The 22,639-nt window shown below is 35.1% G+C and overlaps 1 protein-coding gene and 2 non-coding genes across 3 annotated transcripts; 2 read left to right on the top strand and 1 right to left on the bottom strand.

Moving 5' to 3' along the window:
• Positions 1 to 345: 345 nt before the first annotated feature.
• On the bottom strand, positions 346 to 17,380 carry lasp1 (LIM and SH3 protein 1). Its single transcript, XM_051105976.1, has 7 exons — positions 17,136 to 17,380; positions 13,466 to 13,560; positions 7,949 to 8,033; positions 5,061 to 5,168; positions 2,036 to 2,126; positions 1,863 to 1,951; positions 346 to 1,777 (listed from the first exon to the last, which is right to left on the bottom strand). The coding sequence occupies exons 1-7, from the start codon at positions 17,202 to 17,204 to the stop codon at positions 1,604 to 1,606; spliced, it is 711 nt and encodes a 236-aa protein (XP_050961933.1). The 5' UTR covers positions 17,205 to 17,380; the 3' UTR covers positions 346 to 1,603.
• A 3,391-nt stretch (positions 17,381 to 20,771) lies between these two features.
• trnac-gca (transfer RNA cysteine (anticodon GCA)) lies at positions 20,772 to 20,843 on the top strand. The gene has a single exon. It is a non-coding gene; the product is annotated as a tRNA-Cys (tRNA).
• Positions 20,844 to 21,470: 627 nt separating this feature from the next.
• On the top strand, positions 21,471 to 21,542 carry trnac-gca (transfer RNA cysteine (anticodon GCA)). The gene has a single exon. It is a non-coding gene; the product is annotated as a tRNA-Cys (tRNA).
• The last annotated feature ends 1,097 nt before the right edge of the window (positions 21,543 to 22,639 follow it).

Raw genomic sequence — 22,639 nt, 5'->3', positions numbered from 1 at the left:
AAGAAAAATGGATAATTTTGACCCAGACAATGTATTTTTGGCTATTGCTACAAATATACCCATGCTACTTAACAACACTGGTTTTGTGGTCCAGGGTCACAAATGAGTAACCAGATATTATACCTCTGAAGTGGCAATAGTGGAAATAGTGTCTTGAGAAAGCAAAACACTTACTTTGATCATTCTCTGCATCTATATTTTGGCATTTTAGAGAACAACGATCAGTAGAATCTCATTAGAGTCTTTGCACAGTAACATTGTTTCCAGTTAGAGAGAAATACATGCTAGGCTCTAAAACATTCGAATACCGTTGACAATCTGTCGGCTTGACAAACCCCGCCCGCCTTGGTATACAAATAGATTTTTTTATTCCACTGATATTGATAAATTGACATTAAAATTCCGTCTCGTACAATACCAGCAAGGCAATGAGAATAAGCAATGATATGAGGAAAAAACAAAAACATCAATAACAACGTCTTACAGAACAGCTCTGAGATACAGTTCGATACAATGCACATGGAATGCTCCAGAACCGAAATGGAACAGAACCAATGGAATGATTAAAATCCAAAGCTAAAATGGTCTACAGAATTGTGCTTGGGCTCCTCTCTTCTCTCACTATTCTACAATGCTGTTCTGCTCCTCGCTTGCTAAGTGACTATATAGTTTCTTTTTTTTTCCCTTTATGAAGAGCAAAATACATCACTATTTTCTCGCATTTTTTTTGAAAGCAAGAGCAGCAGAACAAAATTACAGATATATATTCTACGTAATTCTGTAAAGGGCTAGAGGAATGTGAAGGAGCTAAAGTAAATGTGTAAGTATCAAAAGGCTCCGTCCTTTTCTTACAGTTTCGGGAATGTCCAGTCGAAAAGGAGGAGCCTTTGTCAGATTCCAGTTTCAACACATGATGCAAACGGCCAGACGTATGGAATGATAACTGGAATGACCAGTAGTCTCATGATTGAGCGTTGTAACTCAGACCCACAGCCAATGAGATGTGAAACTGTACTGAATACATTACAAATACAAGCTGCAAAGAAGATATGAAACAATGAAAATATATATATATATATATTTATAAAAACTGAAGTTCGGACCATTCTTTCACAAATTGTCATAGCAACTGATAAGATAAGCGAGTTGAGATGTCTGCGAAGTGCTCTATAGCAGGCCCTAAATATTTCAGAGGCCCGTGCGGTCATGTATTCTGAAGGTTCTTGTGTGTGCGAGTCTTAAGACTTTAAGCGCCACTTGTGACAGCACCTTTCCAGGACTGAGGAAACACTTACTAAAAAGACAGACAGATAGACAGCGAAAGCAATAGACAGAGAGAAAAAGATGGGCGAAAGTAGTAAATCATTCACTATTTATGCGAGTGCGTGTATGCGCTGTTGCCGTGTATGATTACTATGCTTGTTTTGGATCATAACCGGGTCTTAGAGGCCGACCCCTTGATAGGACAGTTAGTGCAGGAAAAGAAGAAGAAAAAGATGAGCTCTTGAAAGGTGAGAGATGGCACTCGGCTAATCATCTGCGTATCTCTGCTGCAACCCACTCTTTTATCTTTTTCACCCTTTCCCCTTTTTCTCTCTTATGTTCAGATGGCCTCTACATAGTTAGCCGGCAGCATCCCCTGCTGGCCGGTGCGCTCCACTCTTCCGTACATCCATCCCTCATCGATCTGCTGCACGTCCAGGATTATGTCGCCGTCCATGAACGACACCTCGTCCTCATCAGCGGCGGTGTAGTCGTACACCGCTCGGTAGCGCTTCTGCAACGCACACACACACAAAGACCATCGTAAGGACTCGGAAAGACGGAGTGTGAAGGACAGTGTGTATAAGAGAGTTTATTACCCCAGAGCTGGGAGGAGGGCCGGCAGCGGCCTGACGCACGGGCTCAGGCTCATAGTGATAGTTCGGAGATGCTGCCGAGGGTTGATATGCTGCGGGAGAACAACGTGTTTATTTTATGGCCCGTTCAAATTGAGATTTTATTGAAGAACAGACAAGCGAAACAGATTGTGTACCAGGAGCTGTGTTCTGTTGAGGTGACTGTGGGTGCAGAGGAGGGCCTTCTCCTCCCATTCGGCTCTTCTCAAAGTCCTCATGGTACTTAATCTAAAACACACGGATACATATACAGTGTGTCAAAACAGACATACATCCATGCAAACATTCATATTTTTTTTTCATATCAAAAGATTTTTAATGTTTTTTAAAAGAAGTCTTTTCTGTTCATCAAGGCTGTATTTATTTGATTAAAAATACCAAAAAATAAATATTAATGCAATTTAAAATAGTGGTTTTCTATTTTAATATACTTTCTAAATTCTAATATGCTGATTTATTATCAGTGTTGAAATCAGCTGAATTTTCATCAGCAATCAGAAATTATTCTAATATGCTGATTTATTATTAGAATTATCAGTGTTGAAAAAGTGCTGCCAAATATTTTTTGTAACCTGTGATTCTTTTTTTCAGGATTCTTTGATGAATAACAGGTTACAAAGAACAGCATTTATTCAAACTATAAATCTTTTCTAACAACGTAAATCTATGCTACCACTTTTTATTAATTTAACACATCCTTGGTGAATAAAAGTATTCATTTCTTTAAAAAAAATTTACTGACCACAAACTGAACAGTAGTGTATATTGTTAAAACAGATTTTCTATTTTTAAATGCTGTTCTTTTTAACTTATGTTTTAAAGTATATTAAAATAAAAAACATTATTTTATATTGTAACATTTTGCAGTACTATTGTTTATTTTTTCCTGTATTTTTGATCAAATAAATGCAGTCTTGATGATCATAAGAGAACTTTTGAGCAGTAGTGTATATATATATATATATATATATATATATATATATATATATAATTAGAAATTTTTGTAACAATATATACTACCGTTCAAAGTTTGAGGTCAGGATTTTTTTTCTTGTTTTGCTTGACAGAAATTAAATTAAACTGATAAAAAGTGACAGTAAAGACTTACATTGCTTGAAAAGATTTCTGTGCTAAATGCTGTTCTTTTAAACTTTTTATTCTTTAAATAATCCTGAATAAAGTATCATAGGTTCCAAAACCAACTTCCAACATTGATAATAAATCAGCATATTAGAATGATTTCTGAAGGATCATGTGACACTGAAAACTGGAGTAATGATGCCGATGAAAATTCAGCTTTGCTTCACAGACATAAATAATATATTTTCAAGTATATTAAAATAGAAAACTTATTTTAAATATAATATATATATATAAGTAACATAATACTTCTAGCCCTTCAGATATAATATTTCATAATATTACGCTTTTTATTTTTTATTTTTGATTGAATAAATGCAACTTTGATGAGCATAAAAGACTTTTGAACAGCAGTGTACTAAACACTGTTGTTGTGAATTCTGCTAAATAAGTCACCAAAGTAACATTATTTAGCTGGATAACACAGTCAAAATTGGGATAATTATTTGTTATTAAAAGCAGATGTCTTGGAGCTGTTAAACGGGTTGAAAATTATAAACATATGCAACATATGACATTAATTTCCAACAAAAAAGTGTACATGAATCATGAAGATAACAGCTGTAAAACTCTCAGCAAATTATGTTATTATATAAGTTAAATACATTAATTACATTTTTCTGGCACGTAAAAATGTATAATTTTAAAATGTATAGTAATGTACAATGTAGTAAAGCTTGTTAACATGTTGGCAGGACAAGAACAAAAATTACTACTGTTGCAATCAGGCCATCAGAAAAAAAAAAAAAAAAAAAAAAAAAAAAAGATTGTTGAGCCAGATTATGGGACCAATGTTAAACTGATTTTGTAAGTATCTATTATACAAATCAAAGCTGGTATTTTTCAAATAGCTCAACAAGCTGCATTTATTTGATTAGAAACAATGTAAAAACAGCAATTTTGTGAAAATGTATTACAATTTAATATAAAGGTTTTCTATGTTAATACATTTTAAAATGTCATTTATTCCTGTGATGGCAAAGCTGAATTTTCAGTATCATTACTCCAGTCTTCAGTGTCACATGATCCTTCAGAAATCATTCTAATATGCTGATTTGGGGCTTAAGAAACATAACTTATAATTTTTACAATTTAAAGAGTTGTGCTGCTTAATATCTTTGTGAAAAACACAATATATTTGCAGGATTCTTTGTTAAAAATGTTAATATTTCTATAATATTTATATAGGAAATCTTCTGTAACATTATGTACTGTCAATTATTATCAGTTTTATGTTGTTTTTTTAACGCTTGCGGAATAAAACGTACCACATTTCTTTCAGAAAAAAAAAAATTTGAAAGGTAGTGTATGAAGACTTCACTGACAGTGTACTAAAAATAATCATAGAGAACAATGAAGAACAACCACACTGCTGTCCATTTTACAGACACGCCCTCAACTGAGTGAATTTCTTCCACAGCAGTGGGCACTTTGGGTAAGCGGTTCAGACCAAATTAACTGCAGGAAATTGAGGTGAGGAAGAAAAAAAATAGAATGCATGAGACATACTGATGCAGTGTTGTCTCATAATTAAACCACTCAGAAAACGGTCCTTCATTTTGATAAGTGGTGGTTTCAGCAAGAGGTTTTAATTTAATTAAACTTTATTCTGAGCCAGGATAAGAATTAATAGCAATTCCTGCACCATCCACAAGGTGTCTTCTAAGCCAGAAAATAACACTGACAGGAAATGACATTGCAAAAAGGAAGTTAAGGGACATAAATGTTACCAGGCAACCAGAGCAGACACTTCATTCGAACAGGTGTGGTTATAAAGAAGAAGAGGAAGGGTGGAACTAAATAAGTGCTCTAACAAAGTTAAATAATTATTACTTCTTGTTAACAACTCATTAATAAACAATGAGAGGAAATTAAGGTAGATAAACCGTGTTTCTTTCGGTTTGTGGGAGCATAATAGATAGAGTTTGCAAGGCACAAAATAAAAAGCTAACTTAGCAACTAAAAAAAAAAAGAGAAAATATGAATATGTGAAAGAGAGAAGTACACAGTTGTTGGACATACGTTGCTGATTTGGTCTTGTGTTTTCTTGATTCTCTGCAGCTCTGGTGTGTCAGCCACAACGCTGAAGCCCTTTCCTTTGTTCTTCTCAAATTCCTCCTTGTAGAGCACCTGCAACACAAACACACACACAAATTATCAACAACTATCCAAATAATCATAACGGTTTAATTTACTGTTCAAGTATAACAGGTTTACAGGTATACTTCCTCCTTTATATTATATCAGCACATATGCAGCTTAGTTAATGAATAATCATAAGAACAACATTTGGCATTTTCCACATTCCACATGGTAAACGGCCCTCAAACTCCTACGTCTTTCTTTTTTCTCTTTTATTTCAATGAATGGTCAGTGAAAGGTGCATAACATTTAAAAAAAAGTTCATTTTTAACATCAGAAGATCAAACTAAATATTATGAGCCATTTTCTATTAATTTTACAATAAGGTTCATTAGTTAACATTAGTTAAAGGAGAAGTTCACTTCCAAAACAAAGATTTACATATGATGTTCATGTCTTCCTGTCTTTAGTTGTAAAGAAATTATGTTTTTTGAGGAAAACATTTCAGCATTTTTTTTCCATATAATGGACTGATATGGTGCCCTGATTTTGAACTTCCAAAATGCAGTTTAAATGCGGCTTCAATCACAAATGTGGTTGTAAATGATCCCAGCTGAGAAAGAAGGGTCTTATCTAGCGAAACGATCGGTTATTTTCATTTAAAAAAACACAATTTAAATACTTTTTATTCTCAAACGCTCATCTTGCCTTACTCTTCTTGAACTGTGTATTCTGACTTAAGACAGTTCAAAAATCATTTCAAAATCGTCCTACATCGCTGCAGAGGTACCGACCCGGTCTATGCAAAGTGAACATGCAAAGAAGATCAAACACCCTTAACAAAAACGGTAAAACGCAATATAGGATGATTTCGAAGTTGAGGGAGAACATGAGATGGGAGTTTTTTGACATACCCAAACTGTCACGAACTGGAACAAAAACAGTCCAAGCAGAGCAAGACAAAACGAGCATTTGGCATTAAAAAGTATATCAATTGTATTCTTTTTATTAAAATAACTGATCATTTCACTAGATAAGACCCTTCTTCCTCGGCTGGGATCGTTTACAACCACATTTGGGATCATTTGAAGCCCCATTTAAACTGCATTTTAAAAGTTTAAAATCGGGGCACCATATCAGTCCATTATATGGAGAAAAATGCTGAAATGTTTTCGTCAAAAAACATAATTTCTTTACGACTGAAGAAAGAAAGACATAAACATCTTGGATGACAACGGAGTGAGTAAATTATTTGTTAATTGTTGTTCTGAAAGTGAACTTCTCCTTTAACTCCATTAGTTTATATGCACTAAGAATGAACAATACCTCTACAGAATTTACTAATGCATTATTAAAATCACAAGTTGTGTTTGTTAACATCAGTTAATGCACTGGTGTAATAAATGTATTGTTCATTGTTCGTTCATGTTAGTTAATGCATTAATGTTAAAATGACACCTTATTGTAAAGCATAACCATTTTATTTAATGTGTTTGGGTCTAAATACAGTTTAAAATCCTGATTTGTGCAATTTTGTAATTAGCTAGCAATAAATTTGTTGTTAATAATACATACAAATAATAAAACAAAAAACAATCATACAATAAAATGAGTAATGTCACAAGTAATTATTGCAAATTAGTCTCAATGAATCTGTCACGCAGTAGAGGCTAGTTTGGGAACACAAGTTGGTTGATAGCTACTGATAAACTATTTCCCATAAATATTTGCTCATTCTTTTTTTTCTGACAATAATAGAGATAGCAGGCTTTAATTGTTTATCTTTGCTAATGCAGTGAACACAATAACGTGTAAATACTGAATGAAAAACTGAATTAAATGTCATGACGTTTTGGTTTTAATTGTTGCTTAAATAACAGTTTATCTGATATATCTAATCATACCTGGTAATAGTTCTCACTTAAAAACATGGGTTTTGTGCTTCTAATGTTTTATAAGTTCATGAGATGCCAAAATGTTCTGTGCTTCACATAAGAGCAGTGTTGAGTGTTGAGGGGCTTTCATACTGGCGGTTGAGTTTGAAACAGGGCACGGTTTTTGCATTAAAAAATGTTAATGTGAAAGCAGTCATGTGGACCCGGGAACGCACAGAGTTATTGAACCCATGACTACCTGTAGGAGGTGGTCTGAGTTTGGTTGCAGTGGAACTGTGACACAGATCGTGTGAATGTGAAAGCAACTCGGACTTGGGTGTGCACTTGATCAGGAAGTAAAGTGAAACGTACATGCATTTCAGCCATGATGATAATGTTGTTAGTTCAACAAAACACTTGATATGGATGAGAGTGTTGAAGATATGAGCAAGAGTGAGAGTGCAGTGTAATCATGTATAGGGACTGCAATCAGAACAGCAAATGAATCAGCTGTCTCCTCAAAACACTTCATTTGTAAGCCTTCATGTGAAGCATATACAGTAAACGTAAGTCTTGTTCACTTTGCTGCACATAATAACACCAAATTAATAAAAAAAAATCTCACAGATATTCGTATCCGTTCTGTTTTCAACATGTGCCATGCACTTTGTGATGACATTAAGATGAAAGCAAATGCACTATGGTTTGAAAGAATCAAGCGAGTATGAAAGCAGACCATTTCTCTCAGGTTCGGGCCGCAGCAAACGTGCTCAGCGTGAAAGCCCCCTTAGGAAGGGTACAGGTGGAGCTCTGGGAGATGATCATGACTTGATTTAAGCATCCATTTAGTATTATTTTGTGCTTAGGAGAGCATTGACTAATGCCACAGAAGCATACAGAAATAAGGAATCGATCAGAGTGATTAGGGAGTATGCGAATGTTGGCGTGTTATACCTGGCTCTGCATCTTGCTTTGCTGTTTCAGGCGCAGGTTCTCCGGAGTGTCTGCAACACTGGTGAATGACGTCTTCGGATAGTGTCTGAAACACACACACACACACAGAGGCATTTCAGTTAACATCAGCATTTGAAATCCAGTGAGGATTTGCAACTAACATCTCGGTATTTCTCCTAGTTAAATTACAAAAAAAAAAAAAAGTATCATCATACACTGCCAGTGAAAAGTTTTTGAACAATAAGATTTTCATTTTTTTTTTAATAAGCTATACCAAGCCTCCTTTTTTTGATCCAAAGTACAGCAAAAACAGTAGAATTTTGAAACAATTTTACTATTTAAAATAAGTGTTTTCTATTTGAATATATTTTAAAATGGAATTTATTTCTGTGATTTTAAAGCTGAATTTTTTGCATCATTACTCCAGTTACATGATCATTCTAGTATTCTGATTTACGGCTCCAAAAACTAAAAATAAAACAAAAATTATTGTTGAAAACAACTAAGTAGATTTTTTGTCAGGTTTCTTTGATAAATAGAAAGTTCAGAAGAACAGCATTTATCTGCTGCATTCTTTTGAACAGCAAAAATAAATAAATAAATAAATAAATAAATAAATTAAAAAAATTAGAATTTTTGGAATGGTATAGTGTATAACGTTACAAAAGTGTTTTATGTCAGATAAATGCTGATCTTCAGATCTTTCTCTTCAAAGAATCCTAAAAAAAATACTCAACTGTTTTAAATATCGATAATAATAATAATAAAATGTTTCTTGAACAGCAAATCGTCATATTAGAATGATTTCTGAAGGATCATGTGACACTGAAAACTGGAGTAATGATGCTGAAAATGTAGCTTTGATCAAAGAAATAAATGAAATTTTAAAAATATTTAAATAGAAAGCAGTTATTTTAAATAGTAAAAATATTTCAAAATTGTACTGCTTTTGCTTTGGATCAAATAAATGCAGACTTGGTGAGCAGAAGAGACTTCTTTAAAAAAAAAACATTAAAAATCGTACTGTTCAAAAACTTTTGACTTGTAATTCTTGCAGGTCACCAAATGTTAGGTAAAACCATTTAAGTTACTTAGGCAAAACTATTAAATTATTATAATAGTTAGGTAAATCTAATTAGGTTAATTTTATTTTTATAATACTGAACTTTTCAAGTCAATGTTTTATCAAGGCTACCTGGATGCTTTTTAACCATGTTGCAGTTAAAGAAAGATCATGAATTGGTTACTGTAAAGGTGAATGTCCACATTTGCTTATCACTGATCTGTATGAAGGCGCGGGAGTGTAATTTATGCCTTGTGTAAACAAGGCAGCTTATTTGTCCTATTTTCACAGACCAACGCAACACAAAATTAGCATGACAGCGACAAACCCAACCACAATCATCCAACGCAGCACACAATTAGAGTGCCAGAAATAACAGAACTGTACAACAGAGAACACAAATTACAATTACGACATTAACCAATATATTTGGTAATGAAGTCCTAATTATTTTGTAATACAGTCTTAATCATTTAACTACAGTTAATTGATCACGCAACCTTATGACAACATATAGTGTGCCACAAAAGGATTTAACATGGCTTATTCAGAATTTAGATATTAACAATACAACAACTGAGCCAAACAAAACGTAGTCTGTTCCTGGTTACCACAGGACACCCAGTCTGCTTAGTAAACCTCCATATAGCACACAGAAGCTGTGTTGCTGCAGGCAACAACCACATAATACAACACATGCTCTGTAAACCAGTGGAAATAAATATTGCCTGATCTAGCATTAACCTTAAAAAGCCATGCCAAAGACTTTACAAAATTCAGGTAGTGGCCTATAACGCAAACATACTTTTAAACTAGTGCTGTGTTTATTTATTCATTTTATTTTTTGATACACCATTAGATTGAAAACACAGATCCTTTAATTTTGAGTTTTAGTAATTTTATGTGCTTTTTCATTTGTACAACTTTAATTTTTTTATTTTGCTTTATTTTTATTTCAGTATTAGTTTTAGCAATTTTCAAACTTCAACTTAAAATTATACATTTTCTTTTTTTTTTTTTTTTAAGAGTCATCTAATATTCAAATTGCATTTTATTTGTCACCCTGGACAAATAAAAACCAATCTTAAGTAGCATGGGTATATTTGTAGCAATAACAAAAAATACATTGTATGGGTCAAAATAATCGTTCTTTTATGCCAAAAACCATTAGGATATTAAGTACAGATCATGTTACATGATATTTTGCAAATTTCCTACCATAAACATATCTAAACTTAATTTGTGATTAGTAATATGCATTGCTAAGAACTTCATTTGGACAACTTTAAAGGTGATTTTCTCAATATTTTCATTTTTTTGCACCCTCAGATTTTAGATTTTCAAATAGTTGTATCTAAGCCAAATATTGTCCTGTCCTAACAAACCATACACCAATGAAAAGTTTATTTATTGATTACTTATTTCAGCTTTCAGACGATGTACAGTAGTCAACATTTGAAGTGGATCAAAAAAAGTTATTCAAAGTAGTCCTAAGACAAGAACAGTTATTATTTTTGGTTTAAGGATGAATTTAATGAAAGATTTTGATCCATTTCAAATGTTGACTACTGTATAAATCTCATTTTTAAAAAATGTACCCCTATGACTGGTTTTGTGGTGCAGTGTCACATTTCAGCTTTATTTCATATAACAAAAATGATTTAAATAAACTATAAAAAACACTGATGGGCTGTTGGCCTAGTTGGGTATTTTGGTCCAGTTGAAGAAACAGACACGTGCCCTGTTGGGTCAGTGATGCTTTAACATTACAATTGTTGATCATGTACATATGTTTTATGCTGTAAAAAACAGTAAACATTTGTTTTGGTGTGACGTATTAAACACTGAAATATTAGCAATTACTGCATAACAGCCTAATTAATTAAAGTGGATTTAAAGATATTAGGACTGTCAGTTTTCCCATTGTCACACTTTTAGACACTGTGTCAAGTTGAAGAAATTTAAATGAGTCTGACATATAAAATACATTTACACTTTTTGTGATGGACTCAACGAAAAAGTACAAATATCAACTCTGACCTGACTTGACTGCACCAGCAGTAAAAAATTGTTATTGGTTATTGGTTAATTACCAGTTTCAGCCAATACTATCAGTCGGTATATTGGCTGGCAGTCCAAAACGCTATTTTTTTTTTTTTTTGCATAAGAGATGTGGTTAGTTCACACTCAAATCACACAGATACAGAAAGGAAAACAAACATAAACAAATAAATGGCAACCAGACTGATGTTAGTATCAGTTAACAGACAATCCTAGCACAGTCCAACCAAATGCTTTTTTACTTCCGGTGGACGTGTCATGAGACCATCACTCTGAGAAGCAAACAGGGTTTGATCTGTTGGATGCATGAGGAAATTACTTCACCATGCTCACTTACTCAGATTATCTTTGTAATAAGGACTGAGTAAACAGTGGAGGAAGCAGATCTAGAGAGAGAGACGGACATAAATCATTTGCTAAATAAAGACTAAAATCCCCTGGTGCATTTCAGAAGTGTGTGACAGTGAGAAATAAGGACCTTGAGCACTCACAAGAGGGATGCATTTGCATACTTTATAAAGTCATGATGACCAGCTGGCATACAAAGTATTCTAGCCATGTCAAAACAGCATCCTAGGCCTGGTGCTCTGCATTAAAACAATGCGACTTGAAGTATGAATGGTAACCTTCAAAAAACAGGAATGCTATAGCTGAGGTATCTGACTCACAACACTTAGTGATCAGAAGTGGATTCCACAGAAGTGAACTCATTTGTCTATGCGTGTATGGGTCATTGTTGTGAAAATAGGAATTTCCCTCCAATACCCTTTCACCGTATGAATGCACAAGTCAGCTACTGTGTTCGCAGACGTGACCTTTCCATGATGAACTAACACTAATGAAGACAAATGATGATCAGAAACAATCAAAGTACAACTCTGTTTACATTAATGCATGTTTCTTGTCTTATGAAAGATCCGTCAGTGCATGCCATTCAAAAGACAAACGTGTCTGAATTTGAATCTTCAAAATGTAACTTCCTCTTCTTTTGAGACTCTCTATTTCCGCTAGAATCATTTAAGCCCAGCCAGCCACTGGAAACTGTTAAGACACTTGTCAAACAGACGTTGCTTTAGAAACTTTCTGGCGCAATTTTGATATCTAACACACTTTTACTATCTGATTAATTCTTAATATGTGACCCTGGACCTCAAAACCAGTCATAAGGGTAAATTTTGTAAAATTGAGATTTATAAATTTAAAATAAGCTGAATAAATAAGCTTTCTGTTGATATATGGTTTGTTGTATGCACTGTAAAAAACAATTTGTTGAGTCAACTTAAAATAATTTGTAACCTGGCTGCCTTAAAATGTTAAGTTCAGTCAACTCTTTGTTCAATCTTGAAATGTTAAATTATACTAAGTGACAACTTACATATTTGAGTTGAATCAACTTAAAATTTTAAGGCAACTGGGTTACTTACCCATCTGTTAAGTTAAGCAAAAACAAATATCTAAGTTGATACTTACTACAACTTAACATTTCAAGTTGAATAAACCTATTTTAGTTGACTGAACTTAATTATTTTAAAATTATTTTAAGCTGATGCAAACAAATTTTTTTTTTACAGTGTGGGCACAATATTTGGCTGAAATACAACTATTTGAAAATCTGGAATCTGAGGGTGCAAAAAAAAACTAAATACTGAAAATATCGCCTTCAAACTTGTCCAAATGAAGTTCTTAGCAATGCATATTACTAATCAAAAATTAGGTTTTGATACATTTACAGTAGGAAATGTACAAAATATTTTCATGCAACATGATTGTTACTTAATATCCTAATGAATTATGGCATAAAAGAACGATAATTTTGACCCATACAATGTATTTTTTGGCTAATGCTACAAATACACCCGTGCTACTTATGACTGGTTTTGTGGTCCACGGTCACATATATCAATTCCTGTGTATAAATTTGTTTCTATTGAATATCTTAATTCACTAAAACAGGGTTGCAAATGTTTTTATTATATAGAATGAAAAAAATGTGAAAAGAGTAGCATGTCTGAATTCATAATATTTGGAAAAACAACAGCGGAAAAGTACCCAGATGATCCTACTGTTTTGAAGAGTTGTGAACGGCAGTGAAGTGATGCAACTGACTCTGTTAGGTCATGTGACACTAACAACATGGCGGATGTAGCACATCTGTTCTACTCATACTAAATAAAATGCACTTTTGTTAACCGTCATGAAATAAGTGTCAAACCAAATACAGTAAGTACTAGACAGTATGCAATTTTGGACACAGCTTGTGACTTTACAGCCACAGTGAAATGAAAGATGTGACTGATTTACTTTCTGTATTACGACATATTTCCAAGTAAAACAGATCACTGAACAGGAATAATAAAAGCAGACACATGATACACACAAGCAGAAATACTTACGCATTACAGTATGGTCTCTTCTCAAAGCCTTTGTAGTTCTTCATGTTTAGAGTCATCTTACAGACTTCACAGCTAAAGCATCCTTTATGCCAGTACTGAAAGAGAGAGAGACACATAAAGGATTGACGCTTTAAAATGTGTTTGTATGGGGAGGTGTATGCAAAAGAAATAGGGAAATTGTCTGCAACTGAGCTGTGAAAGATAAAAAGAGCAAATGACACAAAGTCCTTCAGCTCCCTTAGTGTTGCCAATTCAGTCACTATGGCCGTTGCACAGTCTACGCAATTTGCTCTGAGGATTAAACACAAAAAACAATGGAGTGCTTGTTCTTTGAAAGCACTCGGAAAGAAATAGAGGAACCGGCACCACGTGTGTCGCAAAAAGAAACCAACTTGAGGTTATGTCCATTTAAAGTAAAGACATGTTTGTTTTTTTGTTCCTGTGTGAATGCATCTATTTTAAAGGCTTTCTGGCACAGACATTTTATATTATACACCCATCTGGATCACACTGTCAAGTGGTTACTGAGTTACATCACCATTTTCCCAGCTTGTTGCAACATAAGGAAAAAAAAACAGAAAGAATGATCCACAAACAAACAAATGCTGGGAAACACCCAGACTCCCATAGCTATACACTAAAGCATGCAGCTTTGATTTATGCTATACTTTGATTACCAGCTTCCTTAGATAATGTTGACCATGGGAGTGTTTCAGTGATAAGAGACCACACACACTTATGCATGCACACACACACACACTGAAAATGGACTGGGGGGACTGACCTGACCCGCTACCCTACATTCCATCTATGCAGCCAGTCACGCATGCTAACTGCAATGCGTATAATTTAGATGGTATTTTTGTCTTTCCATATCCAACACTTTCTTACCACTCAGCTGGAATGTAGTAGTCTGATCACATGAGTATGTGAGCAAGAAAATCATGCATCTGTGCTGCACTACCAGAGAGAGGAAGCTGCTAGCAAACGCTCGGTTCATTACCAAAAATATACCAAAAACCCCCACTGACGTATTTCAAAATGCTTTTTAGGTGTCTAATCAGTTGCTAACGGGCTAGGAGAGATGAAAGAGGAAATAATATAAGAAAACACACCAGAAGCAGCACATAAGGGAAGGATCTGTAAAGAGGTATAAGAGACTCTTAGTGTATTTCGATGGGATAATTAATAGCACATTCTATCTATAGACTACACATTAAAAATAGATTGCAATTATATTGCGCACGGTATTTTACTGATGAATAAATGTAAAGGATTATGGAAAATTTCAATCCTTGAAAGTGTTAAAGGTTATTTTGTAGCACACTGTATATGATAGCAGACACTTTCTGCATGGTAGCATCTTTGCATTATTTTAAAAACATCTGCTTTAAACACAATATTGCAATTTACTCAAAAAAAGCATTACTCTTACAATACCATTCAAAAGTCTTTTTTTTTCATGTTTTCAAGTATCTTATGCTCACTGAGGCTGCATTTATTTATTCGAGTAAAAATACTGTAATATTGTGAAATATTATTACAATTTAAAATAAACGATTTCTAGTCTAATATATTTTAAAATGTAATTTATTCCTGTGATGGCAAAGCTGATTTTTGGCAGTCTTCAGTGTCACGTGATCCTTCGGAAATCAGTCTAATTGTGAGCCTAAACCACAAAACCAGCCACAAGAAGCACGGATGTATTTGTATATGTATAGCAATCGCCAACAATACATTGTATGGGTCAAAATTATCGTATATTTCTTTTTTGATTCCAAAAATCATTAGGATATTAAGTAAAGATCATGTTTCATGAAGATATTTTTTACATTTCCTACTGTAAATATATCAAAACTTAAAGCTTGATTAGTAATATGCATTGCTAAAAACGTCATTTGGACAATTTTAAAGGTCTCAGACAATCTCAGTCAAATATTGAATTTTTTTTTTTTAATTGGCCATTATGACTGGTCTTGTGGTCCAGGGTCACATATGCTAATATTTGGTCCTTAAGAAACATTTCTTATCATTATTAATGTTAAAAACATTTGAGCTGATCAATACTTTTGTGGACACTGATAATTCCTTGTTTAATAGAAAGTTCAAACTAGTAAGTTTTTAGTGGAAATCTTTTGTAACATCAAAAAGTCTTTACTGCCATTTTTGATCAATTTAATGTCGCATAGCTGAATAAAAGTATTGATTTCTAACAATTTACCAATGTAACTTTTTGAAGCTTGACAGTCACTATCTTTATTATCTGGACATTTTTCTCAACTTCTCTTTCTGTGTGCCACGTCAAAACACAAAAAAACACTACACTTTTTTTGAACAACATTCATTTTTGGGGCGCCCTCTCCCTTAAAATGCCACATAAGTACTCCCTCCCCAGACCACCTCTCCTGGGTGCGGTTCTTCTGAGATGTTCTCCAGGATGACAGCTGATGAGCTCAAGCACTGAAGCAGAATGACAAGCCATAGTTGGCCTCTCTTCGAGCTGAGGGAAGCGTCTGCATGCCTCGACAAAGCGTCAGCATGAAGCAACTTATGCAGGCCTTGTGCTCCAGGCAATGAATGGGAACCAACTTGTATACGTGTGTGGGGTCAGTGCTGTTTTTGTCAACATTTGTGGGAGGTGTGCCATGAAAACACCCCCACGTTTACTCTTACATAAACTGCACGTCTCATTCAGGTCTGTATAGTCATTCCTCAAGCTGCTTCTTCGTTCAAGGCCAATCGATTAATGTGCTTTTAACGTCCATTACACGCGTTATCACTCCGCCCCAGTTTCTCTCCCGAGCAAATACTTGCGCTGCATGAAAATAAAAGACGGCGACCCCACCCTCTGGAGCATCTAAAGCAATTCAGAAACTCAAGATTTCACCACACTCTAAACGAGAGCGATAAGGATATGGGTTAAGAGGGGGGTGGGGTCTGCATATAAAACGTTTCACAAGCGTGTCGAACAGCAACACTTCCTCTGACCAGTTGGTAAACATGCATAGATGTGCACATCATGTAAATGCAAACCCCGACTAATAACATTTTATGCACGTAGCGTTTTTTTTTTTTCCAAAATCGCGTTTTTTTTTGTTTTTTTTTTACAGGCCTCGGTGTTGTACATCCGCGAAGTTGTACATCTGCAAACCTGGGTGGATAACAAAAAACGAGATCGTGTACAACCCAACCAGTCTTGGGGCTGTTATTATAAGGGTGCAATATTCACATTAGCTTTTAACGTGACTTGGGCTGTTTTGGGCTCTTCGGGTCCGTCCATGTCGCCCACAGGACAGACTGACACGTCATAAACAAACCTCCTCCTCTTCGCGACCGAGGCCACGAACAAGCTGCCGCCGTTGGGTTTGAAAAATAACGACTCCCGTCACACCTTTCAATCGATATCACACGATATCCACACCGAGAAAATGAATAAATGATAGACAACTTGTAGCGTGCTGTGAAGTTAGCACAATCGAGGCTTTTCCTTACTAGCCCGTTTCCGCTCTGCCCACATTTCTCAATAGTCACCACATCGGAAACGGTCTCTTTTGAGCCACATTTTTAAAAAAAAAATATGTACTATACACAAGCAGAGCCGCATATTCCCCATTCTCACAGCCAGAGGTGTAAGCTTTGCTAGCGTATGCTAAGTTTCGTTTAGCCTTACCTTGTCAAGGCAATTCACTTTTTCCGTGGGATACACCACTCGGTTACATCTGCTACACAGTGGATTCATTTTGGAGGAATTGTGCGGCGACGGAATGAGATGAAGAAACGATCCGCGGAGCAGTATTTGGGTTGATAACGCGCGAGGTGTGGATCGCTAGCCGTTGACGAGTCCAGTTCGCACCGCTGGCTGTCAGCGAACGAATCAGACACGGAAGGCGCGCTCACGGCACTGCCGCTGTGTCCTGCTGCGCGCTCCCGCGCTGAGATAAGCAAGGGCATTCAGCGGAAGACTTATCACTTTTGAATATTTTTCGAATGCTTTAGCATTTTAAATTAAAGAAACGTCTTGCTCGTGAGTTAAATTGGCTAAAGCGTATCTTATATTGCGTTTAGATTCACTTTAAGCTATTTTAAACCCACATCATCAACCGGATGTTGCACACTGGGAGTGTACCTGCCCTCACACTGCCTGTTCAGTGAAACTGCCACCTTTTATAGTAAACGCTAATAACAAAGTGGTTTTAAATAGTGTGCGTTCAGCATATTCAAACTTTGAGTAAAGTAAAAACCCTAAGCTAACTTTGATCATCATGACGTCTTTGCTACTGTTTGTTCATGTAAATCACTTTGCACACAAGTCGTTCACATTTTATCCAAAGTAGTCAAACACCATTGTTTCAGTTTCGAATCGGATGCGCCAGAAATACTTTACTCTAGCGCGAGATTTAGTTTCGGCCGTCCTTTGTTTAAGTGACACCTGGTGGCTATGTGCAACTATATACATTTTAGTTCATGTAGGCCTACAGGTGTGCTCAAAATTATTCACACCCTTGGTAAATATGATCAAAGAAGGATGTGAAAAGAATCTGCATTGTTTAGCCATTTGATCTTTCATTTAAAAATGTCATATTCATTTGCTGGACAATACAGGAACTTCAAACGGGACTGGGTATTCGACGAAAAGTAAAAATGATTAAATGTTTGTCAGATGAAAGTAAACAATAAGCTTTTAGTAGCAAACACTCAAAATGGGTTTGGTGCACTGCAGAAAATTATTTTCTTACTTTTCTAGTATAAATATCGAAAAACTCTTAAATCAAGATGAATTTACTTTACAAGTAGAGTGACTTAAGATATTATGTCTTGTTTTCTGACGACAATTATCAAAAATTTAGTACTTTTTGCTTAAAACAAGCAAAAATGTCTGCCAGTGGGGCAAGACAAATAATCTTGTTTAGCCTTGGAATTAAGATTATTTTTCTTACCCCACTGGCAGATATTTTTGCTTGTTTTAAGGAAAAAGTACTAAAATTGTTGTCAGAAAACAAGACATAATATCTTAAATAATTTTACTTGTCAAGTAATGCATCTTGATTCAAGCATGTTTAAATATTTATACTAGAAAACAAGTAAGAAAATATATTTTTTTGCAATGTGCACACAGGGATATAAAAGTACCCCATGTGTACAATGAAATATACTGCTGCATCTTTAATGTTGTGGGTCTATTTTTCTGTCAGAGGTCCTGGATATCTTGTTTAGATAGATGGCATCATGGATTGTAACAAATACTGGCAGAGAAAAAATTAAAAACTGACTGACTGCTAGAAATCTTACAATGGCCCATGGTTGGATCCTCCAACAGGATAATGCTTCACAAACAAACACCAAAATTAAAACAAAAATGGGCCACTGAGAACAAAACTGAGTTTCTGCCACGGCCAGCCTAGTTCCCTGACCTGAACGCTGTAGAAAATGAGTGGGGTGAACTGAAGAGGAGAAGCATTCTGTCAGATTCTGTCTTAAGGAACGGTCTCTGATCTCTTGCCAGATGTTCTCTAAACTTATCAGGCACTATAGGTGAAGACTCAGAGCTGTTATCTTGGCAAAAGAAGGCTACAAAAAGTATTGAATAAAAGGGCATGATTAATTGTGGCCTGTGTTTTTGAGAAAAACATTTTTTTTCTGCAATGAAAGGTTAGATTTTTGTACATTTTTAAGAGCACAACTGTACATGAGTGTTTAGTCACATCTGACTGACATCTGTCTGTTTTGTGTTTTTGCCAGACTCGTGGTTTAGTGTGAGTGTTGCTCAGGTGTCTGCAAAGATAGTTAGCTTTACTGTAACCGTATGTTTTCATTTGCATCTTCCTGTTGTAGCGGAGACTGTGGCTAGTTATCACACAGGGAAGTTGTTACATTGGCTATATCTCAATAACTATAAAGTTTAGTGTCTATTAGATGAATGTGTGTTGTCTCCAAACTAAACATTTAGTTGCACTACATTTTTGTTATAGCTGCTGTTAATCAAGTGGATGCAATAACACTGATAAACATTCAGAGAAGTGTCTAATGAGAACTGTGTAATGAAGGTAGATACTATCGGTGGACAGATATTTATTTCAGGACATGGGTGTTCTTCAAAAATGTCACAAAGTTGTATTGGGACAAGTTGCCACATGTTTTAATTGTTCTAAATTTATATTCAGGACTTACATGTACATTTGTTTATTCACGTCATCTTGATAGATTGACATGTGGTCAGTGAATATATATTTTACATTTTAACTGAAGTGTACTGAGGAACTCATATGCAACTATTACAGAAGGTTCAAGCGCTCACTGATGATCCATGAACGAAACACGATGCATTAAGGGCTGGGGCGGTGAAAACTTTTTGAATTTGAAGATTAGGGAAAATGTAACTTATCTTGTCTTCTGGGAAACTTCTGGGCTTTTGAAAGGCAGTACTAAATGAAAAACATACAGTCATTATTGGAAAAGGTTCAAATACACAAAAATGCTAAAACACCAAAAAAATTGTGGGACCTGAAGGATTTTTCTGAAGAACAGCGGACAGTTTAACTGTTCAGGACAAACAACGGACTCATGAAAAACTAACACTAAACAACAAAAAAAATAACAACATCAACAAAACAAACACAGCTGGGGATCATTCAGGTAACAACACAGTATTAGGAATCAAGTGTATGTAAACTTTTGATTGGGGTCATTTTTTATAAATTCAACTATTATTTTCTCCTGTGGACTACATGTAAACGTCTTTTATGTGAAATACCTTATTTGGGTCAGTACTAAAAAAAAAAAAAACATTTAAAAAATATATAATTTTTTAACATTGTACAACAATTTATTGTACATTTTTTGGAAAAAAAAAGAAAAGGCCTTGTTTTTTAAATTAATTAATTATTTAATTTACTTGTGTACAAGATTTAGTGGCCAATGCTGATATTTTCTGGAGAATAATGTAACAATGGCTTCACCACTCTGTAGGTAGAGAGGTGTAAAATGTATTTAAAAAATAAATTACAGTCATAAAAGGGCTGAATGTACATATGGCTGAACTGTATTGTGTAATGTCATTGTATATCTGATTTTAGATTACTTGTGGCCTCAACCACATTTATACAAACAAACAAGTAACACAAAAGAAAACCCTGATTATTACAGTTATTTTTGGGTCCTGCAATAGGGGGACAGCACACAGCTATGTGCTTAGAAGAGACACAAAACAAACACTTACACTTGTATACACACCTATTATATACACAAAGGCCTTGAGCACTCAGTAACTAACCTGTGAAAGTGTCACCTGTGGCATTTCTTTACAGGTGGGGGTATAGCTCAGTGGTAGAGCATTTGACTGCAGATCAAGAGGTCCCCGGTTCAAATCCGGGTGCCCCCTGTTTTTTTTCCACACCACTTAAAAATGAAGAGAAACTCTCTTATAGTGGGTTTCAAATAGAGTTTGGCAATAACATAGGCCAGATACATGAAACCTGCTGTGGATATCACCTAGCAATAACACACAGATTGCACCTGTTTACCACACACAGATCTGAAATCCCTTAATGGCCACATGAAGCTTTTTATAGCTTTCTCTCTTCTTTAGATTCTATGTAAAAAATTGTGGAAGTCAAACCAGCTGTCGCTTGTTTAGGCCAATAAGCACAATAGTAGGATTACAAAGAAAATATGTTAAGGATTTCATAGGCTCGAACCCAGGATCAACTGCATTATAAAAAGAAAACAGACACACACAAACTCACTGATGACTTAATCTGATGAAAGTCCCATGAAATCAACATGTCTTACTGTATTTGGAGTGAAATGCATGTAGTTGTGTATTTAGCCACTAGGTGTCGACCCATACAAAGGGTAAAACAGGGATTATGCCTGTAATCCCATATTAAACTATTTAAATGCAAAGAAAGTATATAAAACAAACAGACTGTTATACACACCTTTAATTACATTGTTATAGATGGCGACTGTCCTGTAAAAAAGACACCTGTGAGGAGGTGTTGTGTGTGGGGGTATAGCTCAGTGGTAGAGCATTTGACTGCAGATCAAGAGGTCCCCGGTTCAAATCCGGGTGCCCCCTATGGAACTTCTTCCTTATTGTCATCAGGCCACATGCCTAGATGGCAAGAAACCAATATGAATACACACATATCTAATCATAAATCCTAACAATTACAGAAAACTACAACCCGAAACCTTCCGTGAATCTTCATGGCCATGAATCTCAGCTACCAGTATCACGTAGATACAGGTCCTGGTTACCAAATGCACACCCTGACTTCATTATTTTGGACTTATTCTCTTAGGAGAATTCATGAATAGACTGTCATCAAATGTGCTCACTCAACAGGGCCACGGCGTCATCACGTCGCCAATCTTAGTCCTTGGTCCGAGGATTACGATAGGCTGTCCTATCTGCCTGTCAACGTATGTATTTGCAGTTTTGCATACCTCCGAGCAAGCTTGCTATTGCCAGCCTTTCTCACATTTCCGGGCTTCTCATAGTGGAAGTTGTCATAGTTGGGTAAAATCCAAGAGCAGTGATTCGGAGAATACCACAAATACATTTCTGGCATTCCAATTTGCACAAATAGCAAAAGAAAAACTCCACAATAGTGTTTTCATGACTTTCAATCAAAAGGAAAAAATTGAGAGAGACTGATATCGGCAGTCAATAGAGATTCAAATTTACCGTCCCTGCCATAGACTCTATGAACACCCTTGCATTAGCATTAACTAGTTTTTGTAACTTGATGAAAAGGTGAAATAATACTAAGTATAGTGTTATAAATGTACATATATTTAAAAAATATATGTATATATAAAAAATATCTTTCGTACATCAAATTATGGCATTATCCATACAGAAAAAAAGTATAACAATAAATTACCTCCTTTTACAAAAGTTGTCATAATGCAATAAAAATTTGGCACTCTGTTTGTTATTTGTAAGTCTAAGAGATGAAACGAGAGAGTCAAGTTCAGAAAGAAAAAGGGGAAACAACAGGACATTTAAGCCATTTTTGCTTATGAATGAAGAATTTTGCATTCAATATAAGAAAATTAACAACATATTCAACAGATAATAGTTTTGGATTTTCATAATAAAAAATAACATCTTTGAGGACGAAGGTATTGGTCACATTTGTAAGACTAAAAACATAGGTGCTTAAATCA

Source organism: Labeo rohita, chromosome 3 (genome assembly GCF_022985175.1).
Source record: "Labeo rohita strain BAU-BD-2019 chromosome 3, IGBB_LRoh.1.0, whole genome shotgun sequence".
Taxonomy (NCBI): domain Eukaryota; kingdom Metazoa; phylum Chordata; class Actinopteri; order Cypriniformes; family Cyprinidae; genus Labeo; species Labeo rohita.
The sequence above is the reverse complement of the archived record's forward strand: the minus strand, read 5'-3'. Positions and strand labels throughout refer to the sequence as shown.

Excerpts from the sequence above, each read along its gene's own strand:
- lasp1 (XM_051105976.1), bottom strand. The coding sequence starts at position 17,204 with ATGAATCCACTGTGTAGCAGATGTAACCGAGTGGTGTATCCCACGGAA. Across the intron at positions 13,561-17,135 it reads AAGTGAATTGCCTTGACAAG|TACTGGCATAAAGGATGCTT; the intron begins GTAAGGCTAAAC and ends TCTCTCTTTCAG. Across the intron at positions 1,778-1,862 it reads GCCCTCCTCCCAGCTCTGGG|AAGCGCTACCGAGCGGTGTA; the intron begins GTAATAAACTCT and ends TGTGCGTTGCAG.